General features: G+C 55.4%; 1 protein-coding gene across 4 annotated transcripts; it reads left to right on the top strand.

The window, feature by feature from the left end:
- Nucleotides 1-1,128: 1,128 nt before the first annotated feature.
- NDEL1 (nudE neurodevelopment protein 1 like 1) lies at nucleotides 1,129-24,298 on the top strand. 4 transcript variants are annotated; one of them, XM_072937131.1, is made up of 10 exons: nucleotides 6,322-6,437; nucleotides 9,877-9,974; nucleotides 11,330-11,483; nucleotides 12,654-12,802; nucleotides 13,749-13,885; nucleotides 15,871-16,044; nucleotides 16,779-16,870; nucleotides 18,383-18,534; nucleotides 20,630-20,664; nucleotides 22,585-22,828. In XM_072937131.1, exons 1-10 carry the CDS (start codon nucleotides 6,411-6,413, stop codon nucleotides 22,590-22,592), a joined length of 1,026 nt encoding a protein of 341 aa, XP_072793232.1. In that variant the 5' UTR covers nucleotides 6,322-6,410; the 3' UTR covers nucleotides 22,593-22,828. The 4 variants fall into 4 exon arrangements, with proteins under 4 accessions (XP_041575849.1, XP_030143083.1, XP_072793232.1 ...); XM_041719915.2 differs by lacking the exons at nucleotides 6,322-6,437; nucleotides 20,630-20,664 and adding an exon at nucleotides 1,129-1,248 and having other exon boundaries at nucleotides 22,585-24,298; XM_030287223.4 differs by lacking the exons at nucleotides 6,322-6,437; nucleotides 20,630-20,664 and adding an exon at nucleotides 5,765-5,902 and having other exon boundaries at nucleotides 22,585-24,298.
- The last annotated feature ends 467 nt before the right edge of the window (nucleotides 24,299-24,765 follow it).

Genomic DNA, 24,765 nt, shown 5'->3' with positions numbered 1-24,765 from the left:
GATGTCCTGGGATCCCGAGGGATGGATGTCCTGGGATCCCGAGGGATGGATGTCCTGGGATCCCGAGGGATGGATGTCCTGGGATTCCGAGGGATGGATGTCCTGGGCCCCGAGGGATGGATGTCCTGGGATCCCGAGGGATGGATGTCCTGGGATTCCGAGGGATGGATGTCCTGGGCCCCGAGGGATGGATGTCCCGGGATCCCGAGGGATGGATGTCCCGGGATCCCGAGGGATGATGTCCAGCACCCTGAGGGATGATGTCCAGGACCCCGAGGCAGGGTCGGTGTCCATGCCCATGCCTGGGTGTGCCCCTGCCGGGCTCACCGGGGACAGAGCGGCAGAGAACGGGCAGGGGGCAGTTCCCGAAGGCCGCAAAGGGAGGAGGGCAGGACCACCTCACCCCGGGGGCGGCCGGCGGGATGGGGGCGAGCAGGGGGGGATCCCCTCGCCGTGCGAAACGGGGACCGGCACCGGGTACCGGCAGCGGGCACCGGGACCAGGCACCGGGCACCGGCAGCGGGCACCGGGCACCAGTAACAGGCACGGGGACCAGGACCGGGCACCGGGACCGGCACCGGGCACTGGCACCGGGACCATGACCGGGCACTGGCAGCGGGCACCGGGACCAGGCACCGGGCACCGGCAGCGGGCACTGGGCCAGGCACCGGCACCGGGCACCGGCGCCGGGAACCGGGCACCAGTAACAGGCACCGGGACCAGGACCGGGCACTGGCACCGGGACCAGGACTGGGCACTGGCACCGGGACCAGGACCAGGCACTGGCAGCGGGCACCGGGACCAGGCACCGGGCACCGGCAGCGGGCACCGGCGCCGGGAACCGGGCACCAGTAACAGGCACCGGGACCAGGACCGGGCACTGGCACCGGGACCAGGACCGGGCACTGGCAGCGAGCACCGGGACCAGGCACCGGGCATCGGCAGCGGGCACCGGGCACGGGCACCGGCGCCGAGCACCGGGCACCAGTAACAGGCACGGGGACTAGGACCGGGCACTGGCACCGGGACCAGGACCGGGAACTGGCACCGGGACCATGACTGGGCACTGGCAGCGGGCACCGGGACCGGGACCGGGCGCCGGTCCCGCCCAGGCCCGCCCCTGGTGTGACGCCGCCGCCGCCGCCCCCGCCGCCTCTTGCATCACGCGCCGGCCTCGCCCCCCAGTCCCCGGATGAGGCGGCCCCGGCGGGCGCGCGCGGCGGCGGCTGTGGCGGGGCATGCGCTGCGGTGAGCGGCGGGCCCGGGGCCGGGCGGGGGTCCCGGGCGGGCCCGGCGAGCGGGGCCCGGCGCGGCGGGCGGGGGGCGCGGGCCGGGCGGGCGGCGGGCCGGGGGCGCCGCCATTGGCTGCCAATTGACAACGGGGCACGGCCCGCCCCCGGCCGCGCCATTGGCCGCGGCCGCGCCGCCGCCTCCTCCCATTGGCCGCGGGCGGTGTCAGTCACGGCGCGGCCCCGCTCGGCCGCCGCCCTGGCCCCTCCGCGCCCCCGGGAACGGGGCCGGCCCGGCCGCGCCGGGGCTCGGGGCCGTGCACCGGGGCTCGGAGCTGTACCGGGGCTCGGGACTGTCCGGGGGCTCGGGGCCGCACCGGGGCTCGGGGCCGCTCCGGGGCTCGGGGCCGCATACCGGGGTTCGGGGCCGCTCCGGGGCTCGGGGGTGTCCCGGGGCTGGGAGCCGCACACCGGGGCTCGGGGCCGCACCGGGGCTCGGGGCCGCTCCGGGGCTCGGGGGTGTCCCGGGGCTGGGAGCCGCACACCGGGGCTCGGGGCCGCACCGAGGCTCGGGGCCGCACCGGGGCTCGGGGGTGTCCCGGGCCCTGCCCGCCGCTCTGCCGGCCTCGCCCCCAGCCCGGGCGTTTTCCCGTCACTGGCGGGGAGCTGGACGCGTGGTCCGCCTCTGTTGTCGTAGAACCCCCGCTGGATGCTCCGCCCGGGGCACAGCGTGTTTTTCGGGAGGAAATTCCTGCCGGAGTGGGTGCTGGAGGGGGCAGGAGGTGGCGGTGCAGCCATCAGCCACCCCTGGGTGTGAGGAACGGGCCGGGGCAGCTCGGTGCCCTGCTGGGGGACGGGGCTGTTCGCTCCCAGCTTGGACCGCTGGCCTCCAGGTCCTGCCCTGCCCTGTCCCTCCGCGGTGCCGGGGAGTTTGTCAGGAATTCCGTCGGTGATTCCATGGGTAATTCAGTCAGTAATTCCGCGAGGGTTTACCCTCCCTGAGAGCCCTGTGCGCTGTGTCTGGACGTGCCCACCCCGAGCAGCCCGTGCCCGATGAGCGTGACCCGAATTGCAGCCGACGTGCGGGAAGGATGCGCTGGGAGCAGAGCAGCGACACTGCCCGGCCTGCCCGGTGACTCCACGGCACATCCCTGTCCCTCCCGGGAGCTGTGCTCTCCCACTGGCACATCCCTGTCCTTCCCGGGAGCTGTGTTCTCCCAGCAGCACATCCCTGTCCTTCCTGGGAGCTGTGCTCTCCCAGCAGCACATCCCTGTCCTTCCTGGGAGCTGTGCTCTCCCAGCAGCACATCCCTGTCCCTCCCGGGAGCTGTGCTCTCCCAGCAGCACATCCCTGTCCTTCCCGGGAGGAGCAGGGCTGTGCTCTCCCCCCCACAGCCCTCTCTGTGCTGGGAGTGACTCAGGGTTTCTCTCTTCCCCGTGCCTTGACTTGCTCACAAGTGCAGGGTTTGGATGTCTCTGGCATTTGTTGCCTGAGAGGTGGTTAAATACAAGAAACTGCTCAGAAGAGTTCCTTGGATACTTCAGAATTTTTTTTTTTCTTCCTTTACATTTTTTTTCCAAACCCCACCCCCCCAAAGAAACAATTCCTTGTTGAGGAAGGAATTGTTCCTGCTGAGAGCTGGTGGCCTTTCCAAGGTCAGTGTTTTGTCAGAGATATCAGCATGTGTAAGAGGAAGAAGCTGTCCCAGGGCAGAAAAGAGACTGGGAAGCTTTCAGATGTGAAAAGGTGCTGGAGTCCCCACCATCCATCCATCCCTGGAGGTGATCAAGAAGCTCCTGGGATGTGGCACTCAGTGCCCTGGTCTGGTTGACAAGGTGGTGATTAGTCAGAGGTTGACTTGATGATCTCAGAGGTCTTTTCCAACCTGAATGATTCTGTGCTTCTATATTTATTTATTTAAATGCCAGTTTGACGTGTTTGCAGCATGACTGCACAGGCAGGCTGGCTGATGCTGCCAGTTAACTGTGACTGCACAGGCTGTGGCAGAGCTGGGTAAGGAGTGTGGATCTGGGATTATTAGTGTTCACTCTGCCTAGAAGAGCCCCTGTTTCCTGGCTGGGCTGTGCATTTCTGTATTGTTGTATATGTGGAGGCACAGCCCTGGTGGGAAGGTTTAATAATTTAATTAAACTTGTCACTGGGAGTCCCAGAAGTGAAGGAAGTGTTCAGGGGCAGTGTTTGAGTCAGTGTTTGAGTTGCCTTCCTTCCTCTTCAGGGGAAAACCCTCCCTTTTTTCCCCCTGACTCTTTAGAGTTTGCAGATACGTAAGATAATTCGTCGTTTGGTGAAGGACAGAGAAGAGAAAAGAAAATAGGAAAGTGGAGAGGAAGCACGAGACTGATGATGTCTGTGACCTTGGTGTCACAAGGAATCTGTCTCTGGAGACGCTGCCGGCAGCAGACTGCCAGGAAGCACAGCAACAAAGCACAGTTTATGCCCTCAGTGCATTACAGTTGGTTTTCTGAGGTGCCAGGAAAGTCAGACTGCAGAAAGGAAATGGTATTTTTGCAGCCCTTGATGTTTGTGGCACCCCAAACAGAATCAAGATAAAGTGGGGAGTGTGTTCACAAACTCCCTGCTCTGCTCTGCTCCGCTGCCCTCACCCCCGGGCAAAGCCAGACCCATCACAGCAGATTTTTCATGATGTGCTTTTGTCCCTTGAGGGGTCTTCTGTCCCCAGAGCTCAGTGGAAGGTTGTGCTGGTTCCTTCTCCTGATCAACACAGAGATTGGGGGGTTATTTCTAATATTCTGTTAATATTCTGTTTGATACTCTGTTCAGAGCCCCTCTCTATTGGGGGCTGGTCTGTGATCCATTTTGGGGGGTATTTTTCAAATCCATTTTACCCCCCCAGCACTGGTAGAACTTCAGAGCTGTAAAAGCAGCAGAATTCAGTCCTTGTGGCAGAAATCCGTGCTGAGTGCTTTCCCCTTGGAATTCCTGGGTCACTGTGTGGTGTCAGAAGCGTGTCACCCTCTGGCCAGTGCCTTCCCAGGAGGTGTTGTCATCGGGATGCTTTGGATTGCTGGGGTGACCCAGGGGACTGTCCCTGGTGCAGGCTGTGTGCCACAACCTGCCAGGCTGTGCCCTGGCACTCCTCGGGGTGTGAAGGGAGAGCAGCAGGGCTGGGGCAGGCGGAGGTGGCTGGGTGGGCTGCAGAGGGTTTGGGGTCCTGACAGCCTGTGCCAGCTGCTGTGGGTGAGGATCAGAGCTCCTGCTGCCCGCCACACCTCGCCAGCCTGCCCAGGAGGGAGCAGAGACTGAGGCAGGGACGAGCAAATCCTTTCCACAGGCTGAATTTCCTTCTCAGTTTGCTGTTTAGCCCTCTCTGTGTGGACTCATCCCTCTGGAGCTGGGAGCAGATTGTCCCTGTGCCCAGGCCAGGGTGTTCTGTGACATGCACATCTCCAGGAGCCTTTCCTTCACCTCTGCAGGTTCTGAACCTGCAGCAGGAGCACCAGCCTCTGCTTCCTCAGTCGCTTCAGTGAGCTTACTTGGGAAGGAACAGCCGTCAAATGTCTGAAACTGCCCATGTTTGTGAAAGCAATAAATGTGTTTTATTACAAAATTCTCATGTTTTCTGTAGTCATAGGTTGATTTCTGAGAAGAAGCTTTTTGCATCAGTGCATTTCTTCTGGTTTCAATGCTTCTAACCCAGTGCTGGCTCACTCTTCAAGGGTTTTCCTGTGACTGGCTATCAAATATTCACCAGACAGATGAGTCTTGGCCATGTGGTGTAGAGCAGACGTGTTATATTTGATTAATGAGGCTGTTGAGATAACAAGGCTTTGCTGTGTGGTGCTTGGTTTATCTTCAAGGCTTTTCTGAATTTGGCACCAAGTTCCTGCAGGTAGGATTGGTTATCTCCAGCCTCCTGTTCTCCCAAATTGGAAATGCGGGATTTATTATTGCAGCAGAGCAAGGAGCGTTGTGCTGACGCTGTGCTCGGTGACTTTCTCCTCTTCCTGAAAGCTCCCGTGCTGCTGTTGTGAGAGAGAAGGAGGCATTTGTTGTGGCTCACTGGAGAACATTCAGTTCAGAAATAGAACTGCAGGGGAAGGTTCACTTCCCAGAGGTTCAGTTTCATCGATGCAGGCACACATCCCAGCATGTGTGGAAATCTGCCTGCTCCTGTTCCAGCACGGGCTGAACAAGCCCAAATTGATCGGTGAAATCCGAGCTGTGCCTTCTGATTGTTTGTTTTCCATCTCCCAGTAAGACAGTGCACGTTTGCTCTGGCTTTGGCTGGAGTGCTCACGTTTCCTTGCTTTGAGTCTCGGTTGGGTTTGTGGGGAGAAAAGCAAGAGCTTCAGGAGCTGGAGGTTACCTGGTCCTCGTGCTTTGAGAGGGTGAAGAATGGTGGAAACAAGATTCCTTCTGCTTTTCTGCCTGTGAATCAGCAAAAAGGAGGAAGAGGAAGAAGAGCTGGTTGTGAGCAGTCCTTCCTGCTGTGCGTGGCAGCTCTGGATGGTGCCAGCGCTCGGTGACGGCGTCACTGCCTGCGAGAAGGGGGGGCTGGCAGCCACCAGGCACTGGGACGTTCTGTGATAGCCAGAGTGCCTGGTTATCTCCAGACCCGAAGGCCACATGTGAGCTTGCAGAACTTCTCCATCAAGTCCTGTAGGAGCTGGTTGCTTGTTTAGTTCCGAAGGTCAGTGGACATTTGTGGTGCCTTGAAGGGAGGGGGAGCAGCCAAGCATGGCTGGGGGAGTTCAGCCCTGTGGTTGGTCCTGTTTGAGTGGCCTTGCTTTGCTTCTGCTTAATTTTTCATCTTTAGTGTCTGAAAATATTGGGCAAATGGGGTTGTGAGGAAGAAGGCAGAAAAATGTGCAGAAAAATATGTATGAAGAGCAAATTATATCCATTCTCTTCATATGGCAGTATTTATGAGCTATTTTTAAATGGGAGAGTGTGAGGCAATTAAAACCAGGAGGAATTCTTTCTGCAGCCACTTGAGATGCTGCAGGACATCTGGGGTGAATTGCAGTGCTCAGAGTCATCCCTGCCGTGACGTGAGTGACTGAGTGACTCTGAGAGCGGGGAGGAGTGGATTCCCCCCTGTGGGAAGGGGTGGGTCCCAGCTGAGAGTCGTGTTGGATTTCAGGCCGAGTGTTTTGGGTCTAGATTTCATCCCAAGCTTCGCTGCAGTCTCCTGTCACATGGAGAGCCTGGGAAGCTTGTTTAAGGTACTGTGTTACACTTCAAGCTGGGTTTGTGCTTTCGTGGCTTAGCTAGGAGGTGGCTCCAGAGAGGTTTGGGGTTGGCCTTGAATGCAAGATTCCGTACATTACTTGAAAAATCCTGTCTGCATGTTAGCTTGGTTAGTTCTGGTGCATTCTTGAGCTCTGGCTCTCGTGATATCTGGAGGATACTGCTCCTCTCGTTTTAAAGATGCTTTCGAGGTGGGAAAACAGATTTGTCCTGTACAAACCCCTCTGGATTCAGACAAGTTCTTAACCTCCACACTGTGTTCTTTTAGAGTCGTTGCAGCGTGGAGAAGTTCTTTCCTTTTCACAGTGGAGAGTTGCTGGGTCCTGCTGACTTTGTCGGGGGGGCTTGAAAGGAGCCCCGGTGTTTTGAAGGTAGCTCTTGTCTGGGAGCAGCTTTGGAGCTGGAGCTGTGCCCACCGAGCCGTGTTTTCCCAGGGCACTGTGTGAATGCTGAGCTGTGTTGGAATGAATTGGAGTGGGCAGCAGCATAAGCCTGCTCTCATTTTCCCTGGAAGACGCCGCTGCATTGTCTTGTCTGCTCCCTGAAAGCCTCAGTGTTGTTTGTCAAAGGCTGGATTCTGCAAGTGCCACGTAAGCAAAGAAGCCCTGAATAGGAAGGACTGGCCGTGCTGGTTCTCAGCTCCTGACAGAATTCCCAGGGCCAGGACAACAGGCAGCAGGCTGAGGCAAAACAGTTTTTGTTAAACTCTTGGTATTCCGTGGGCATCCGCTCTCCCACACATCAGATGTGTGGAGTTGTCTGGTAACTCGTGGGATTTGCTCTCTGCTTGCACAATCCGTGTTTTTGTGCCATCATTCTGAGGGAATGGGCAGAGGTTGGTGGAGTGGGGGATTTTCCCATGGCCACGTGTGTGCTGGGAGCAGGTTTGGAAGTGTCAGCATCTCCCAGCTCCCAGGTTGGTATTTTGGCCGTGAAGCAGCGTGTTTGCAGGGTCTCTGTGTGCTCTAATCCCTTTGTCCTGCCCCTCATGGGAATACAAGTGACAAAAAGCGGGATATGGGTGCTGGAGCTCAGCAGTGCACGCTGGCATTGGCATCTGCAGCAGGGCTTTGTGCAGAGCAGTCAGCAGATCCCAAATCCCTGCTGATGGCATTAGGGGTGGTGGGACACATGCAGCAGGGGCAATCATTACCTACCACCCCCTTCACCAAGCAGAACAGAGGGTTGGGAAAGATGTGGGTGGGTTGGGGAGGAAGAATTTCTGCCCAGGGCCTGAGGCAGCGCTGGGCTGAATCTCCTCTCTCCAGTGTGTGGAAGGAAAAGGTGGGGTGCAAACACACCTCCCGTCCTTGGCAGCCCCAGGCAGCCCTTCCTGGTCTTGCTCAGGCTGCTGTGCTTGCAGGGATCCCTCAGATGTTGGTTTCCAAGGGTGTGCCCGGTGTGAGCAGACAGGAAGGAGTCTTGTGCCTTATCTCAGCTGCTTCTAGGAAATGATGTAAGACACTTCCTTGTGCAAGCTCTTTCCTAGCCACATCCCGAGTTTCACTGACAGCCCCTTGGCTGCTCACCTTCTGAGCCCAGCTCCTCTGGGGCTGTGGGAGCTGGGCCTGTGTTGTGCTTTATCTGGTTTATTCTGGGATATGTGCGTGCTCCCTGCTGGGCTGAGCCTCTCTCGGTGTGCCAGTGCAGAGCCGGTCAGGGAAAGGTTGGAGGATTTGTGGAAGGGTTGGATCAGTGCTATGGACAGCACCCAGCAGTGTCTTGTCCTGGCAGTGGGAATCGCTGTCCAGGGGCTGCTGGACACACCTGAGCTGTGTCAGGTGTCTGCTCCCACCCTGGAACTGCAGGAATACAGAGCTCCACATCCACAGCTCCTGCACAGGGCTTTGGGTTTTCCCTCTGGAGTGCCTGAGCTGCCTTGGTAACAGCTGCTGCGAGTACTCCCAAAGAAAATCCAGTCTGAAATCTGTGATGGGAATGGTTCCACAGGTACTTTCCACTTCTCAGTGCAGGGAAGGAAACACCATCCGTTCTCCTGAGCCAGGACACGTTTGCTCCTGCAGTAAAGCTGTGCAGTTAAATAAACACAGTGTGAGATCTGAGGTGGTTTTGAGGTGCTTGGCCCTCTCTGGATCAATTTGCTCTTGGCTTGTGGCAGCTGCAGGCTCAGCTGGAGAGCCAATGTGCCAGTTCTGCCTCGCTGTGCTTGGCCTGGCTGCCCTCTGAAAGCATGGGATTGTTCTGACCCACTTTTAGGTGTCAAAAATGTGGGTCACCGAGATACAGAGCACATTAGTGTGACAATTTTAGCCTGAAGGGACACAGTTGGCTGGGAAGTGATGGCTGTTAGAGTCAGGACTTGTAGGTCAGCTCTTCTGATCAATGGGCTTGGTGCAGGCGTTGTTCACAGCCTCTGCTTGGAGCACAGGGGACCTTGGCTTCACCCCGTTCTTTTTCGGGGTGGTAAGGACAGAATTTGAGGCTTGGCTTTTTGAGGAGAAAAAAAAAAAAAAAAAGCCTTAAGGAGCTGTGGGATTGCTTGGGGAGGGCTCAGCAATGGTGCATCTCCCGGGGTCTGAGCATTCTCCTGGTCCTGCTGTGTATTTTAACTCCTTCATCACCTCTGAGAGCTGGCGTGTGCTGATGCCGTGTGTCCCCTGGACCATATAAAACCATACCAAAGGTGTGTTGGGTTCTGTTTCTTCTGCTGGCTGATAGCCTTGGGAATTTTCCTCCAAAAAAACAGGCTTCTCATGGAGAGGGGATCTCCAGTGCCTTGGTGTGGGAAACTTCTCTGAGCACCTCCAGGCTGGGAGACTCCTCTGTGAGGTGACCATGTCATTTATGGGGCAGGCTGATCTTCCCTGTGGCTGTCTGAGGCAGCAGAACTGCATGGATAATGCCTGTCCCCTGCGTGTGACACAAGCAGGAATTAGCCAGGACTTGCTGCAGGAAGAATAAGTTGAGTTTTGATCTCTGCACAGAGCTGTTTGTGCCTGCCTCACTTGGAGTGTTCACCCTCCTCGCTGCTCTCCTTTGCAGCTCCAAAAGCAGCTGTAGTGCAGTCACTGTGTGGTGGCAGGAGGCAAAATCTCTTCATTAAGAACATTTAATGAGGTAAAGTGGAAACTGATAGCTGTAAGTTTGAGTGTATTACCAGCTGTGGGCCTGAGCGGGCTTGTGGCACCCCTGGAGTTTTGGTGGCAGCTACAAAATACAACCAGAACTTCTGCTCTCATTTCAGGCTCTCCACAAGCCCTTGCAGAGGCTGGGTGAGGTCCTGGGGCTCCTTGAGGCAGGTCTGGGTGCTGGATGAGCCCTGGAGGGGTCTTGACATCCTGGCTGTGGGTGCCAAGTCCTGGTGCCATGGCTGGGTTGCCAGGATTGAGCAGAGGTTTTGGGGTGCTGTGCGCAGCTTTATCCTGAGTGTATCCCTGTGTTTGTGTCCTGCAGGTCGTGTTGATCATGGACAGTGAAGAAATCCCTACTTTTTCGAGTCCAAAGGAGGAAACTGCATATTGGAAAGAGCTTTCCTTGAAGTACAAGCAAAGGTATTGTGGATTTGCAGCTGAATTTTGTTCTTAATGGTCAGGATTTGGATCTTAATGATGGCTGTTGAATTTATTCCTCTGCAAGGCCACACCAAGATGCTTATTAGATACTTTAGAGAAAACCTGTGAGAAGAGAATTCTCTGGAAAGGATTTCCAGCTTTAAAATTTCCATCTCTGTGGGAGCTGAGTGTTTCTTGCCCAGTGTCACCATGCCAAGAACTGCAGGCTATATTTTGAGCATGTTTGAGCAAGAGCAGAGCCTTTTTATGATCCTGAGCACCTTTGTGTAATTAAAGTGCTGCCTTGAGTGGTATCTTGATGTTTTATCACAAGAAGGCGCCTTTGGGCTTGCCTTGTATCTTTCCTGTTCCTTCAAGCTTCTTGTAGGGGAATTACTGGTATGAAAAGTGCCTGATTTGGTGTCTGCTGCATTTTATTCCAGTGTTTCATAGCTCCTGGTCCTGCCTGTACCCATGGTTTGCATCTCCAAGGGGACACAGGGCTTTGTTTCCAAAAGTGCCAAGAGAAGCTGCTCCAGGAGCAGTGCTGTGCATCAGGAGGGACTGGGGGGCGGGCTGAGGTTTTTCTGGAGTTAAATCCCTCTCAAGGCCAAAGAGCCCAAGCTCCAAGTGGTTGTTTTTGTTTGCTTTGGGGTTTTTTGGGAGGGACGTGTTGGGAATGTGGAGGGGCCTGTCCGTGTGGAGAACCCCAAACTGTTCTTGTGTGTCAGAAATTCCATCTGAGGCACCGCTGGATGTGGTGTTGCCCAAAGCCTCGGTGGTTTTCTCTGCTGCTTGCTCAGGGCTGAGCTATTACGTGTGGTAAAGTGCAAATTTAATAAGCAGAGTATGTGGAGTGGCTACTTCTGGTATTTAATAACTCACAGTGGTATGAGGCAGGCATGTCCTGCCTCCCTGACTCTGCATGATTTTTACAAACTTTAATTTTCCAGCTAGTGCAGAGATGCAGAAACTGTTCTCTCTTGAGTTGCTGACCAAAATCTTGTTCAATGTTTGCTTAATTCATTGTCTGTTCCATAAAGTCTGCCAGCAGTGAAAGCTAATGGAGCACAAAGTGCTTCTAGGCTCCCTTGAATCCTGTAAATAGCTTTGATTCCACACAGGCATTCAAGGTGGCTGTTGGGTTTGTTGTAAGAGAATTAATTTCCTTCAATAGCTTCGCTTAATGTAATTTCTCTATTTTCCCATTCTTCTTTTTCCCCTTAGAGGTCCACGGATGACACTTAAGTGCATTAAAACTCCCGGTTCTCAGCTTTTTATTTCAGAAGAGCTGCAGGTTTTGTTTTAACTGGGGAGATGCTGGCTTTGCCACTGATGCAGTCCTCTCCTTGCAGCTTCCAGGAGGCCCGTGAGGAGCTGGCTGAGTTCCAGGAGGGGAGCAGGGAGTTGGAGGCTGAGTTGGAGGCACAGCTAGTGCAGGCTGAGCAGAGGAACAGAGATTTGCAAGCAGATAACCAAAGACTGAAATATGAAGTGGAAACATTAAAGGTAGGTTTTCTCTGTGGTAGTGTTGCTTTTCCTTTCAGCCACATCTTGGATCTCTTTTTGGATCGTCTGGGCTGTTCTCAGGCACTGGATAGCCAAATAAAAAAGGAGTTGTCTGGTTAAGATCCACACTGAAGCATGGCATGTACCCCAAATAAGGCCAGGGACATTTCTGGCAGAATTTTTCTTGTTCACATCATGAAAGTTCATCCTGGAGTTTGTGCTGCTTTAAATTCCCCAGGCTGTGCCAAGGAGAAGCTTTATTTATTCCACAGGGAATGTCAGCATAGCAACAGGGCACAACACAAGGGGTTTTGTCAGGCCACTGCCTTGTCACCTTTCTTTGCAAAAAGTCTTGTTGCCCTCAGGGTCTCCTAGGTTTTATGAGACCCCAGAGAAAGCAGAAAATGGGTGATTTGTGCACATCTTCCAGGGAGTCTCCACGTCCATTCAGAGCTGTATCTGTGGAGCCAGGAATTGCTGAGGGATGTGCATGTGCACAAGGCAGCTCTCAGCTGATGCCTCTGTGTTAGCAAGTTCTTACCTCTCTTGAAATCTTGCAAAAGCATAATTTTGGGCAGTCTTGGCTTATTTAGTAAGGCAGAGATTAGAAATTCGCTCAGTGGAAGGAGAGTTTATGGGTTTTCTTTGTGTCTCCAGTCCCAGCTATACTTGCAGGGTCAGGATGTGTTTTATGAGCTCAGGCGTTGCTCCATAGGCCCTCAGAGGGTTTTTGGCAGTGAATTCCTCAGTCTGCTGCGGATGAGTCTGTGGGCCTGGAGGTTTTGTGACAGATTTCAGTGGCCCCTTTTTGGCAAAGGACACATCAGAGGATTTCTGCTGTCGGGTGGGTGCTGCAGGGCAGAAGCACGGAGGGGGAGGCAGCGCTCTTGGATCTCTCCCTGCCTTCCTGGAGCAGCTGTCAGTGCCGGCTGAGGGGAGCAGATGCAGGGATGCATCCCTCAGAGGCAGCTGTGCCACGAGGAGCTGGCTGCCATTCCGTGCTCTGGCGTTCACAGCCTGTTCCTTCTCCCTCTCCGGTTTCTGCTGTGAATTGCCAGCACTCCCAGACCAGCACTGTGCACACACAGTGACACTTTTTTGTCCCTTTTTGGTGCTGATGGCTTGGCCGGTGCCAGCAGCTGATGTTTATCTCCCTGCTCTTTGTTTCAGGAGAAACTGGAGCACCAGTACGCCCAGAGTTACAAGCAGGTGTCGTTGTTGGAGGATGACCTGAGCCAGACAAGGGCCATCAAAGATCAGCTGCACAAATATGTGAGGGAGCTGGAGCAGGCCAACGATGACCTGGAACGTGCCAAGAGGTGAAGGCTGCGACCCTCCTCTTCCCTTCACGTCTGCACCACAAAGAGCTTTTCTTTGCTACTCAGCTCAAGCATTTCATTGTTCTTGAAAGGGGGAACAATCAGAAAAACCCCAAACACCCCCAAGACTCAGGGCTGTTTGAGCAGTGCAGCTCCTGTGGCAGCAGGAAGGGCAGTGGGGCAGTGTGGTTGGTGTTGTGAGGAGCAAGCCCAGAGCCAGCCAGGCAGTGCCCTGCCCTTGGTGCCCCCAGCTAAGTGACTATAGCTGTGCTCCTGCTGCCTCAGAGCCCCTTTGAAGTCAGAGTGCTGCTTTCCATAGTCCCTGAGATCAGCCAGGCCAGGGGAGGCTGCTGGTGCCTTGCAGAGCAGCTGCAGGGAGCAGTGCTGCCCTTCCCAGTGCTGCGATGAGCAGGCTGCTGCTGGGAACACCCAGCCTGGGAGGAGGTCCTGCCTCCCTTCTGCTGGGTGGGAATCCTGCCACTGATGCAGGGAGAGCAGGAATGAGCCTCTGGCCATCTGGAAAGAAGATCTGAGAGCTGAGCCCTGTTTGCACAAGGCTCTTGAGCTCGTGACTAACATTTGACACTGGTTTTGGGAGGAACTGGGAGGAATGTCCCTGCTGCCCACCTTGCTGGGCTGTGCCTGGGCAGAGCCCTGGCAGCACAGCCCCACCTGAGCTGGGGCACTGATTAATGCATGGCTTGGGGAAAAGGAGCTCTGGGCTGGCTCTTGCCCACATCCTTGGTACATCTCTGAGAGCCAGATGCTATCGTGTTCTCCTCATCTTTTTCTCCTGTTTCTTTGATTCCTCCCTTAAGAAGCATTTCCATGGCTTTAAATGCTTACCTTGAGCACAGCCCTGCTAACATTTGCCTTCTGTTATGGTTTGAATAAGCTTTTATGCTGGCTGAGCTGAAGAACCTAATATTCTGGATTTTGTTTCTAGGGCAACAATAGTTTCATTGGAAGACTTTGAACAAAGGCTGAACCAAGCTATTGAGAGAAATGCATTTTTAGAAAGTGAACTGGATGACAAGGAGTCATTGCTGGTCTCTGTACAGAGATTAAAGGATGAAGCAAGAGGTATGGCTGGTCTGGTTGGTTCTGGCTCCTGCTGCAGGGTTGGTTTGCTAAAAGAGATGTGCAGCCAGCACAGCTCATGTTTCTAGAAAGCCTCACATGATGAGACTTGAACTGGATGCTTTGGATTTTACTAACAGTACTAACTTTGTATGTCCAGTGTAGCCAAAAAGAAAATTTTCCTCATTTAGGGCAGAATTAATAATTTATGAATCTGGGATTTTTAACACAAAAAATACTCTGTTCCACAGATATAAGAGAATTGAGGAAGTTGCTTCAGAAGTTCCTCTTGCTGTGTGTTTACAGGAAGGGAAAGTACAAGAAATGACAGGGAAATACAGGATAAATGATCCAGTAACTCTTAAAAAAATCTCTCCTGTGTTCTTTCTAAGCCCCTTGGAAATTGCCTTAAATATGTAATTTAAGCTGTTCTGGTAAAGGCTGTGTTTAGACCCGTGGGAGATGTTTGGGATGGTGTTCTGGGATAAGATCAGGAGTTGAGGGTTCCCCAGTGGATTTCACACGGAGGATGCAGGGGAAGCATTTTTAATGCTGCTGTAAAGTGATTTCTCTGATAGTGGAGGTGACCTGCTCATAGGCCTGTGCCAGCCAATAATGGCTTTAGAGGTTGGTGCTTTGCAGCTTTGTTCCCTAAATGGAGCTTTCTAAAATATTTCCTCATTTAAGGCCTGGAGCTGAGTGCAAGAACACACCTGACAGCAGGCTGGGATTTTTTGTTGCTGTTCTCCTCTATGAACCTTTCTGAAGCAAGTTTGTGCCCCAGAAATCGAGAGTTTTATTGGAAGCACTGGATTTTGAAATAAAGATGAAGAAAGAAACTGTCTGAGGAAGGATATGTATTGGAATTTGAGATTAGGGCGAGAAAACTGGAAAAACCAGCAAAACCCAGGGGACTGTTTTGTAGAACACAATCAGCAAAACAGACATCTTGTTTCTTAGATGAGTCATTTGGACATTTTTAGCATTTGTGAGTTATTCACCCTGGCAGCAAGCAGGAACAGTAGCCTCTAAAAGAACTGGTACTGTCAAACTCAAATATGACATTTCTGATTGAGCAGCCTCAGATCCTCTTCTGGGAGCCCAGACAGATTTTCACTTCAGCTCTGCTGTTTTACCTAAAATCAGCCCTAAATATCTGTTACAGCTTAAAAGCTGTGATGTGCAGTTAATTTTGCTTTTGTACCAGATTGAGGCAAGGAATAAGAGGTCTGAGAAAATGAAGTTGCCCTGCCCAAAAAGGAGCAGCTCACTTGTAATGTTTGTGTGCCTCTTTCTGAGGATTTGGGAGATCCATTGCTGGGCTGTGCTGGGTGTTCTTTGCAGCAAAAAGCTGTGGGAAGAGAAGGGATAAGCTGCAGTCTGGGGAGGAGGTGAGAGGAAAGCCAGGCTTTTCTAAGCCCAGTCTTTTCCCTGTCCTTTGCAATCTGCTCTTTTATTTGTCAGGGCATCAAGAAACTGGATGCAACCCTTGGACTGCCTTTGGCTTGTTGGATTATTAATTGGGAGGAGAATGTAGGGAATGAGGAGCAGAGGGTCAGGTCCCTGCTCTGTTTCTCCAGGCTGTGTGTGAGCAGGAGCTGGGCTCAGCAGCAGCAGCAGCAGCAGCAGCAGCAGCAGCAGCAGCAGCAGCAGCAGCTCTTTGTGTCCAGCTGCTGCTTTGCTAACATGGAGCTCTCACTGCAAATGGGGAGAAATCCTGAGGCAAATCAGCTGCCCCCATCCCAGGGACAGGGAGCTGTGTGGGGCAGCAGGGGTTTGCTCTGGGATGGGGTACTGGGGTGGGATACTGGGATGGGGCTGCTCTGAGGGCTGTCCCTGCTGCTGGAGGACGCAGCAGCAGGCACCAACCCAGGATTGTTGGGAAGTGTCTGCTGCTGCCCCTCCCAAATGAGCACAGAGAGTCTTTGTGAGAGAATCAATCACTAATATGGGATTCAGTGGGGTTTTTTCCTTCTCTCAACCCTCAGACCTCCGGCAGGAGCTGGCTGTGAGGGAAAGGCAGCAGGAGGTGACCCGAAAATCAGCGCCCAGCTCCCCCACGCTGGACTGTGAGAAGATGGATTCAGCTGTCCAGGCCTCTCTCTCCTTGCCAGCCACACCCGTTGGAAAAGGATCAGAAAATAGTTTTCCTTCCCCAAAAGGTGCCATCCATAGGAGTGGGGTCTGGTTATGCTCCTTAAGGAGCCCGAGGGGGGTGTGGGGGTGTGGATCTCCCACTCTTCCATGAGCTGTGGTTGAATCCCAGGGCAGCAGCAGGTGCAGCTCAGGAGTAAATCAGGAGTAAATAGCATGGCAGAGGACAGAGGGGCTCGGGCACTGCCTTTGGGGGCAGGCAGGGGTTTTCACTCTGCTGTGGAGCCCTGAAGATATTTGGGAATGCAGGGAAGTGCAGGGACTGATAATTCTGCTCACATATGCAGCAGCAGTGGTGGGTGAGCATGGTCAGGAATTTGGAATCTGTCACCACACTGACTTCTCAGGGGTCCTGTTCCCTTTGTGGGGCAGTGGGATCTTAGTCCAGCCCCTTCTCCCATCTGGAGGGCTCTGGGCAGTGGCAGGGATTAATCCTGGGTGTTTTGCTGAGGAAGGGAGCTCTGGCTGATCAGATAATTGCAGTCAGTAGCCTTTCAGATGGAGAGTGCATGAACTCTGCCTGGGGGGGAATGGCAGCCAGGGCAGGAGTTAAGCTTTATCATTTTCCCTGGCTAGTGATCCTGCAGTTACTGTGGGTAATTGTATGAAATATCTGCAGCAAGATTGTAGATATGTTTGGGGTTTTTTGGGTTTTTTTTAAATGTAGAATCTGATTTATTTAAATTTTTGGAAAACCTGAACTGTGGAGGAGTGAAGTAATAAGAGGTGTCTGTGTTTGCAGCTATACCAAATGGGTTTGGTACCAGCCCACTCACTCCTTCAGCTCGAATATCTGCACTCAACATTGTGGGAGATCTGCTACGCAAAGTGGGGGTGAGTGCTCTGAGCTCTGGGCTCTCCCTGGGGCTCCTGTCCCTGTGCTCAGGCACAGCCTTGGTACAGTGCTGGGTACAGGCTGGAGCTGCCAAATCATCCATCCACTGCTTAGTATTTCATAATGCTTTAGTTTTTTTAATTATTTTGATTTTTAAAGTCTGATCCTACGGTTCTGAGTCCCATTTGGGGTGACAAAATTCATATTTGGAATAAAAATTTTTTCAAGTGCTGGGTTAGACACTGCCAACTTAGTTCTTACCTTAGCTGGGCCTGCAGCTTCCTCTGCCTGGGCTGCAGAGCTGGAGGTCAGGCCTTGGGTGAGGAGGAGCTGGGCTCACCCCTCAGGGTGGCACAGCTCCTCACCCCCTGAGATCTGCCTCTGAAAGAAAACCCAGCCTGGAAACGTTTGGTGAGAAAGTGAGGGAATAAACGAGGAGAAAGCCAAATGCTCCCATGTGTGGTTGGTGGGGAAGTGAAATGCATGAGCCTTTAAAGGGATTATTGCACTGCCAGCAGGGAAGAACTGCTCTGAACATCTGCTGCAGGGCTCTTCAGGACCCAGGCTCTCCCCTTGGAAGGAGAAATGGCTTTTGAGCTGCCAGGAGCTTCTCTCTGAGCCCTGGTCTGTGTGTGAGTGGAGCTGTGGCTGAGCCTGCCAGGAGCTGCACTACAGAGTTGTTCTTGCAGAGCTGGCCATGGAAAACAGCCTGGCTGCTCCTCTCTGAGCTCAGCCCCGCTCTGAAAGGGCAGCAGGGCAGTCGGGGTTGGCAGTGACACGTTTCAAAGGGGATCATTGTGAGTAAGAGTCTGCAGGGGATTTGGGCAGCTTAGTGACAATCCCTGTGATTACTCTGCCAGGACAGGAAATGCCAAACAAGCGGCTGCTCTGCCAGCCTGCCCTGAGCCACACCGAGACAGGGCTGCAGCTCCTGCACCGCTCTGCAGCAGTCACAGGTGCTCAGGCTCTTTGGGCTGCAGCTCCTGCACTGCTCTGCAGCAGTCAGGGAAAAAGAAATCACCAGGTTTTTTTGGAAAGGTGGAAGTTAAGCTTTAGAAATTGACTTTATTTTGCAAGCCAAGATTAAGAAAGAAATTCCAGAAGGCGTTGTCCTGGTGAAAAAACCAACTTTCCATGTGCACAGCCCCTCTCAAAGCTTGAGGGTTCTGCTTTAGGCTCTCAGTGTTCTGATCAGCTCAAGGCAGCTGCTGAACAAGTTTGAGTAACTTCTGCTAGGATTTGGCTTCCTTATCTTGGGTAATTATTTCAGAGCTCATCTGCTCTAGAATCTGAGTGCTCGTGGAGCTGAGTAATGTCTGGCAGTCTGCATCAGCATCTGTGTGTTTCCTTTGTGGCTGGGTGATGAGGAAATGACAGCTTTGTTCCCAATCTTTTGCCAAGGGTGATCGCACTGAAGTCCTGTCGTGGCAATCTTGGGCTCACGAGAGGCAAAAAACTTCCTCTTAATGGTATTACTTCTTTAATGCTATTTTTTCCCTCCCCTTTCACAGGCCTTAGAATCCAAATTAGCTGCTTGCAGGAATTTTGCAAAGGACCAGGCATCACGGAAATCCTACATTTCAGGGACCGTGGGCAGCGCCGTGATGAGCAGCAGCGGCACAAAGTACCCACACCCCGGGCACACGTCCTTCTTCGACAAGGGGTGAGTCTGGGCACGGCTCTGGGGCTCTGCTGTGCCTCCTCCTCAGCCCACACACCTCTCCTCCTGCAGGAGAAGCAGCCTGGAGCGAAGGCTCGGGGGTTCCTGTGCAGCAGGGACAAAAGCAGGGCTGGGGGTGGCAGTGCCAGTCCTGCCCCGTCTCCTGGTGCTGGAACCAGCCCAGGCAGTGAGGAGTGAGTGCTCTGAGAGCATCTGAGAGCAGAGGAGGGTGATGGCCCAAGCTGCAGGTGTGCTTGGGGAAGTGCAGAACCACACCTGGAGAGCTGAGGGCAGGCAGGGGTGTTCACAAGGGCGTTCACACCCCTCCTGACGGGAGGGATGGACCTCTGGTGCTGGAGTTGTGGCTCCTCCTGCTGTGAGCCAGCCAGGAGGCAGGGATGCTCCCTCTGGGATGCTGGCAGTGCTTCTGCAGGAGGGTTTGCCCAGCTCCTGACAGCACAGGGCCCTGTGGGTGTCGGGGTGGAAAGCACAGGGCAAACAGCCTCCGTGCTCCCTGCATGTCTTCATCTTAAACCTCAGTGCACTTTAATGCTGATGCTCAGCACTTCCTCAATCCTGCATTTATTTAGAGAGTGAAACGAGTTGTTTCCAACCTGGAAGTGCCAGAGCAGGCAGCTGAGCTCCCCACATTCATCCTCAGTGGGGCTGTGTGGGGAGCAGGGCAAGCTGCACCTTAAAAAGTGGCACTGAGGGCTTCTAGAGCCACTGCTGTTTGCTGCTTTTGGAAAGGAAGAATTCCCAGCCTTGAAGTCATGTGCAAATGAGCCTTTTGGGCTGGGGTGTGCCTCCCCCAGCAGTGCTCCTGCAGTTCCAGGGAGCAGGGAAGTGCTGGGGGGATTATGGCAGCTCCTAGCAGCCGTGTGGCTATATTGAGGTGTGGTGTGACAAATAAGTCACTTTTAATTATGCAGATGGGCATCACACGCCTGACCCAGGGGGGAGCAGCCTGGGGCCGAGGAAGGCTTGGAGAGCCTGGAAGGAAGGGCTGCAGCAGAGCTGAGGGCGGCCGTGGGCAGGAGCAGGGCTGGAAGTGGTTCATGTGCAGGTGCCAGAGATGCTGCAGGGCCCCTGTCCTGTCCTTGTCCCCTGGAGCCCCAGGCTGTCCCTTCAGGCCCTCTGTGCCCAGGTGGGGCTGGCAGTGCTGAGCTGTGCCCCAGGGCTGCCCTGCAAAGCCTGGCTTGGCCCTGGCAGCTGGCCCAGCCCCGGGCAGCCCCTGGTGGCTGTGCTGGGGCAGGGGCAGCTGGGAGGGTACCCTGAGCCAGCTGGGAGTGCAGCTGGGAGCCAGGTGTGAGTGTAACCCTGACCCAGGTGTGAGTGTAACCCTGCTCCAGGTGTGAGTGTAACACTGCTCCAGGTGTGAGTGTAACACTGCTCCAGATGTGAGTGTAACCCTGCTCCAGGTGTGAGTGTAACACTGCTCCAGGTGTGAGTGTAACACTGCTCCAGATGTGAGTGTAACCCTGCTCCAGGTGTGAGTGTAACCCTGCTCCAGGTGTGAGTGTAACCTGCTCCAGGTGTGAGTGTAACCCTGACCCAGGTGTGAGTGTAACCCTGCTCCAGATGTGAGTGTAACCCTGCTCCAGGTGTGAGTGTAACACTGCTCCAGGTGTGAGTGCAACCCTGCTCCAGGTGTGAGTGTAACCCTGCTCCAGGTGTGAGTGCAACCCTGCTCCAGATGTGAGTGTAACCCTGCTCCAGGTGTGAGTGTAACCCTGCTTGTTCTTGGCTGGTTTTGTGACCCCCTTGGGCTCTGTTTCAATGAAAGGAGCTGAAGTTTAGTGTGAGAAGTGCCTGTGCTCACACACAGCAGTGAGAGGTGTCTCTGCACTGTTACCCCCAGCCCTGACAGGAAATCCAGGTGTTTTTTCAGTCCCTGACCCACCTTGCTGAAGGTTTCCCTGGGAGAGGGGAGCTGTGCTGGCTCAGCTGCAGTGATGCTGTGCTGGCTGCCCATGCAGAGCAGGGCTCAGGCAGGAGAGCTTTGGTTGAGCACCTTCCTTGGCCCAGCTGCTGCCTCAAGGGCTGTGCTCAGGAATGTCATTTTTGTGTGCATAAACTTTCCCTTTCTCTCCACTAGGCGTGAGAAGGTCATATTCCCCACCTTGGTCATGGGTAAATGAATTCATTTGCTCTGAGTGGCTGCATGTGGTGTAACCTGGGGCTTGGGGCAGCTCTGGGGCTCTGGTAACTGCACCAGGTAGTTGGTAGTGCCACACTAATGGGCCCTGCTCAAAGCCTGAGGCTGCAATTGCTCTTCCTCCTGACTTGAAATAAACCTCTCTGCTGCTGTGACCTGTTGCCAGCATAAGCCTGAGTGCTGCTTGCTTTCTTCATGTTTAATACTCCAGTAAGTGCATGTTTGATGGAACTGGTCACAGCAGGGATGCAGGGGAAGGAAGCGTGGCTTCGTGGATGGAGTTCCTGGGGAAGGTTTGCCCTCTGCTTGTGATTTCCCTTCAGCATTTTGTGGTTCTTGACCTGCTGATGTGCAGTGCTGTGGTTGTGGCTGACAGGAGAGCAAACGAGGGGGCTGGGAGATGGCCAGGCTAGAGCAGGGAGGGGACAGTGTGGACAGCAGGGTCCCTGCTCCTGTCACTGTGCCTGCCCAGCACAGCTGGAAGCAGCTGGGGCAGTGCCAGAGCTCCTGGGCAGTTCCAGGCCTCCAGATGTGCTTTACCAGCTCCTTTTCCCCTTCAGGCCAGGCTGGTCAGCTCCAGAAAAATCTTCCAGCAAGGATTTGATGGATACTTAGAGCTGAGGGAGTCTTGGGCATGAGGTGCTAAGTACAAAATACAGCTTGAAATGCAGATTAACGAGTCCAAATCAGTAATCGGGGCGGGGAGTGGTTGGACACGGACACCGAGCCCAGGGCACTGCAGGGACAGGCAGTCAGAGGAACCCCTGCAGGGACATTTCCAGCAGGGAATGCTGCTCCTGGCTGGATGGGCCTGCAGCTCCTCACAGGAGAGGTGTCAGAGCACAGCTGGAAGAGCTGCTGGAGCCTGGGGCTCCTGTGCCACCCCCTGTGCAGGGCAGGGGCTGCACAGCTGCAGCAGAACGCTGGGGAGGGGCAGCCTCTGCATGCTGGGCTGCAGGAGCCTCCCCTGCAGCCCTGTAGGGATGGTGGCACAGAGCCACAGCTGTGCTGGGCTGTGACACTGCTGAGTGTGAGTGTGAGAGTGTGTGTGAGTGTGTGTGAGTGTGAGAGTGTGTGCGAGTGTCTGAGTGTGTGTCTGAGTGTCTGAGTGTGTCTGAGTGTGTGTGAGTGTGCATGTGTCCCCTCTGGGCACAGGGACACGGGGCTGTGCCTTAGCTCCGGGCACAGGGCACTGAGTGCTGGGGAAGGGACAGCTGGGGCCAGCCCCGAGGGATGCCCTGACCCCACAGAGCCCCGAGGGATGCCCTGACCCCACACAGCCCCATAGAGAGCCCTGAGGGATGCCCTGACCCCACACAGCCCCATAGAGAGCCCTGAGGGATGTCCTGAGCCCACACAGCCCCAGGGCAATGCCCTGACCCCACACAGCCCCGAGGGATGCCCTGACCCCACACAACCCCATGGAGAGCTCTGATCCTGCACAGACCCATAGAGAGCCCTGAGGGATGGCCTGACCCCACACAGCCCCAGGGCAATGCCCTGAGCCCACACAACCCCATGGAGAGCTCTGATCCTGCACAGACCCATGGAGAGCCCTGAGGGATGCCCTGACCCCACACAGCCCCAGCAGAGCCCCAAGGGCTCAGGCTCTGTGCCCGCTCACCCCCTGGGTCAGTCACCTCGGCCAGGCCATGCCAACCCCGTGCTGGGCGGGCACTGTGCTGGCAGCAGAGCAGTGCCCGTGTGCCCAGCTCCTGACCATGGCACGGTGCTGGCAGCAGAGCTGTGCCCAGCTCCTGACCATGGTGTGTGCCCAGCTCCCGGCCATGGTGTGTGCCCAGCTCCCGGCCGTGGGGGAGGAGGGAGGAGCAGGGTCGGGTCCCCGTGGTGCCTCCCTGGCTGTGCTCCCCTAACGGGCTCTCTCTTGTCCCCAGGGCAGTGAACGGCTTTGACCAAGGGCCCCCCGGCCTGGGGGGCTCCCGACCCTCCTCGGCGCCGGGAATGCTCCCCCTGAGCGTATGAGCCCCCGGGCTCGGACTTGGATGCTTTTCTCAGCCCACCTCGAGAAGAACTGCTCCCGATCCCTCCCCATTCCCACCCCGCTGGAACGTGACCCCGAGAGGAGACCCCGAGCCCAGGCCCTCCATGTCCTGTCAATACAGTTTGTTTTCTGCTCTCGCTCTAGTGGACCTTCTCTGCCCCGGCCCCACGAGCTGCCACCCTGCTGTGCTGGGGACACCGAGTCCTGTTCTGTGCTTGGGGACACCACGTCCTGCTGTGCTGGGGACACTGAGTCCTGTTCTGTGCTGGGGGACACTGAATCCTGCTGTGCTGGGGGACACCGAGTCCTGTTCTGTGCTGGGGACACTGAGTCCTGCTGTGTTGGGGGACACTGAATCCTGTTCTGCCTGGGGGACACCGAATCCTCCTCAGTGTGGGGGACAGGCCCAGCCTGGCCCCCTTGGCTTTCCCTCTCCTCTCCCTTAGGTCTGACAGAGCCTTGGCCACTCTGTCACAGGCTCCCCTGTCCCTGTCCCCTCCCAGTGCCTGGGGAGGCCAGCAGTGGCCCTGGGGCCGTTTGCACTTGGCAGCCAGCCCCAGGTCCTGTCTCAGGGGCAGCTGCAGCCGGGGCAGTCAGAGCAGGGCTGGATCAGCAGCTCCAGCCCGGCCAGGCCGGGCCCATCCCCGCTGGACAGCTGGACACACACCCAGAGCCTGGCTCTGTGCCCATCCTGCCCCGATGGGCCTGGCATGGCTGAGCTGTTCTCCCTGGGCTCCTCCCTGCTGGGCAGTGCTGTGGCCAGGGGCTGTGCCCTCGGGTGTCCCCATGGCCAGGGGCTGTGCCCTCGGGTGTCCCCATGGCCATGGCTGTGCCCTCGGGTGTCCCCATGGCCAGGGGCTGTGCCCTCGGGTGTCTCCATGGCCATGGCTGTGCCCTCGGGTGTCCCCATGGCTGCCCCACAGCTCCCTGGCCCTGCTGGCCTCCGTCCCTCACCCCACACACGGTAACCCCATGGGAGCTTTAGGAAGCTGCTGCTCCCCCTGCCCCCAGGAGCCCCCTGCCAATCACCCCCTGTGCTGTAGGACGGGGCTGTGCAGCCTCTCCTGAGGGCTGCTCTGACAGTTTGGGGCGGCTGCACCTTGTGGGTCTTTCAAGCAGCACATCTGTGTGGTTTCTCTGTCCGTGTGCCTCAGAGCCGGTGGATTTTTAGGCTGAACCAGCCCACGGAGCCAGGGTTGGAGCTGAGGGTTCAGCAGTCGTCCGTCAGGGGCTCTGCAGCTCCCAGGTGGTTGAGTTACAAATGCTGAGGAAAAAACCCCACTGACCCAGCAGTGGAGGTGGGATTGTCCCTTTGCCATTAGGGTTTGTATGGTCCTTCCTTCCTGTGCATCCTCTGCTGCATTTGACTGTTTACATTTGTTTTATTGTACATAGATTTGTAAACATAATACCTTTGCCTGAGGTCTTTGTACATAACTTGGGCTTTGTAGCTTTATTTATTCAGCCTCTCTCTGGCATGTTCCGTAGGATGTACCGTTCCACCCTGGTGCCACTGACACGATGTGGTTTCAAAAGAATGAAAACAAATGAGAGTAATCTTCCAAAAATAAAGTTCTTTTAATGTGGAATCAGTGGATTTTGCAGAACCAGTGGCCGTGGCTCTTACTTTGTCCCGTAGGGTTTTCTGCCAGGCCCCAGGGAGGGGCCAGTGTCCAGGCTGCTCATTTGGGCACAGGGGAGTGGGCAGTGCTGGGGCCATCCCAGCTTCTGCTGCTGGCACTGACATTTCAGCTGGGGACATGCTGGAAGCATCCAGCTGAGCCTTCCAGGGGATTTTTGCTTCCTTAGAGCAGCTGGAAGGAGTTTCCTGTGCACAGGAGCTGGGCTGGGGCCCTTCCAGGGCTGCTCCATCCCTTCCCGGGCTGCTCCATCCCTTCCAGGGCTGCTCCATCCCTTCCAGGGCTGCTCCATCCCCTCCAGGGCTGCTCCATCCCCTCCCAGGGCTGCTCCATCCCTTCCAGGGCTGCTCCATCCCCTCCCAGGGCTGCTCCATCCCCTCCCAGGGCTGCTCCATCCCTTCCAGGGCTGCTCCATCCCTTTCAGGGCTGCTCCA

This window comes from Taeniopygia guttata, chromosome 18, assembly GCF_048771995.1.
Source record: "Taeniopygia guttata chromosome 18, bTaeGut7.mat, whole genome shotgun sequence".
Lineage (NCBI taxonomy): Eukaryota > Metazoa > Chordata > Aves > Passeriformes > Estrildidae > Taeniopygia > Taeniopygia guttata.
Note: the sequence above shows the minus strand (reverse complement) of the source record. Positions and strands in the feature narration are given on the sequence as shown.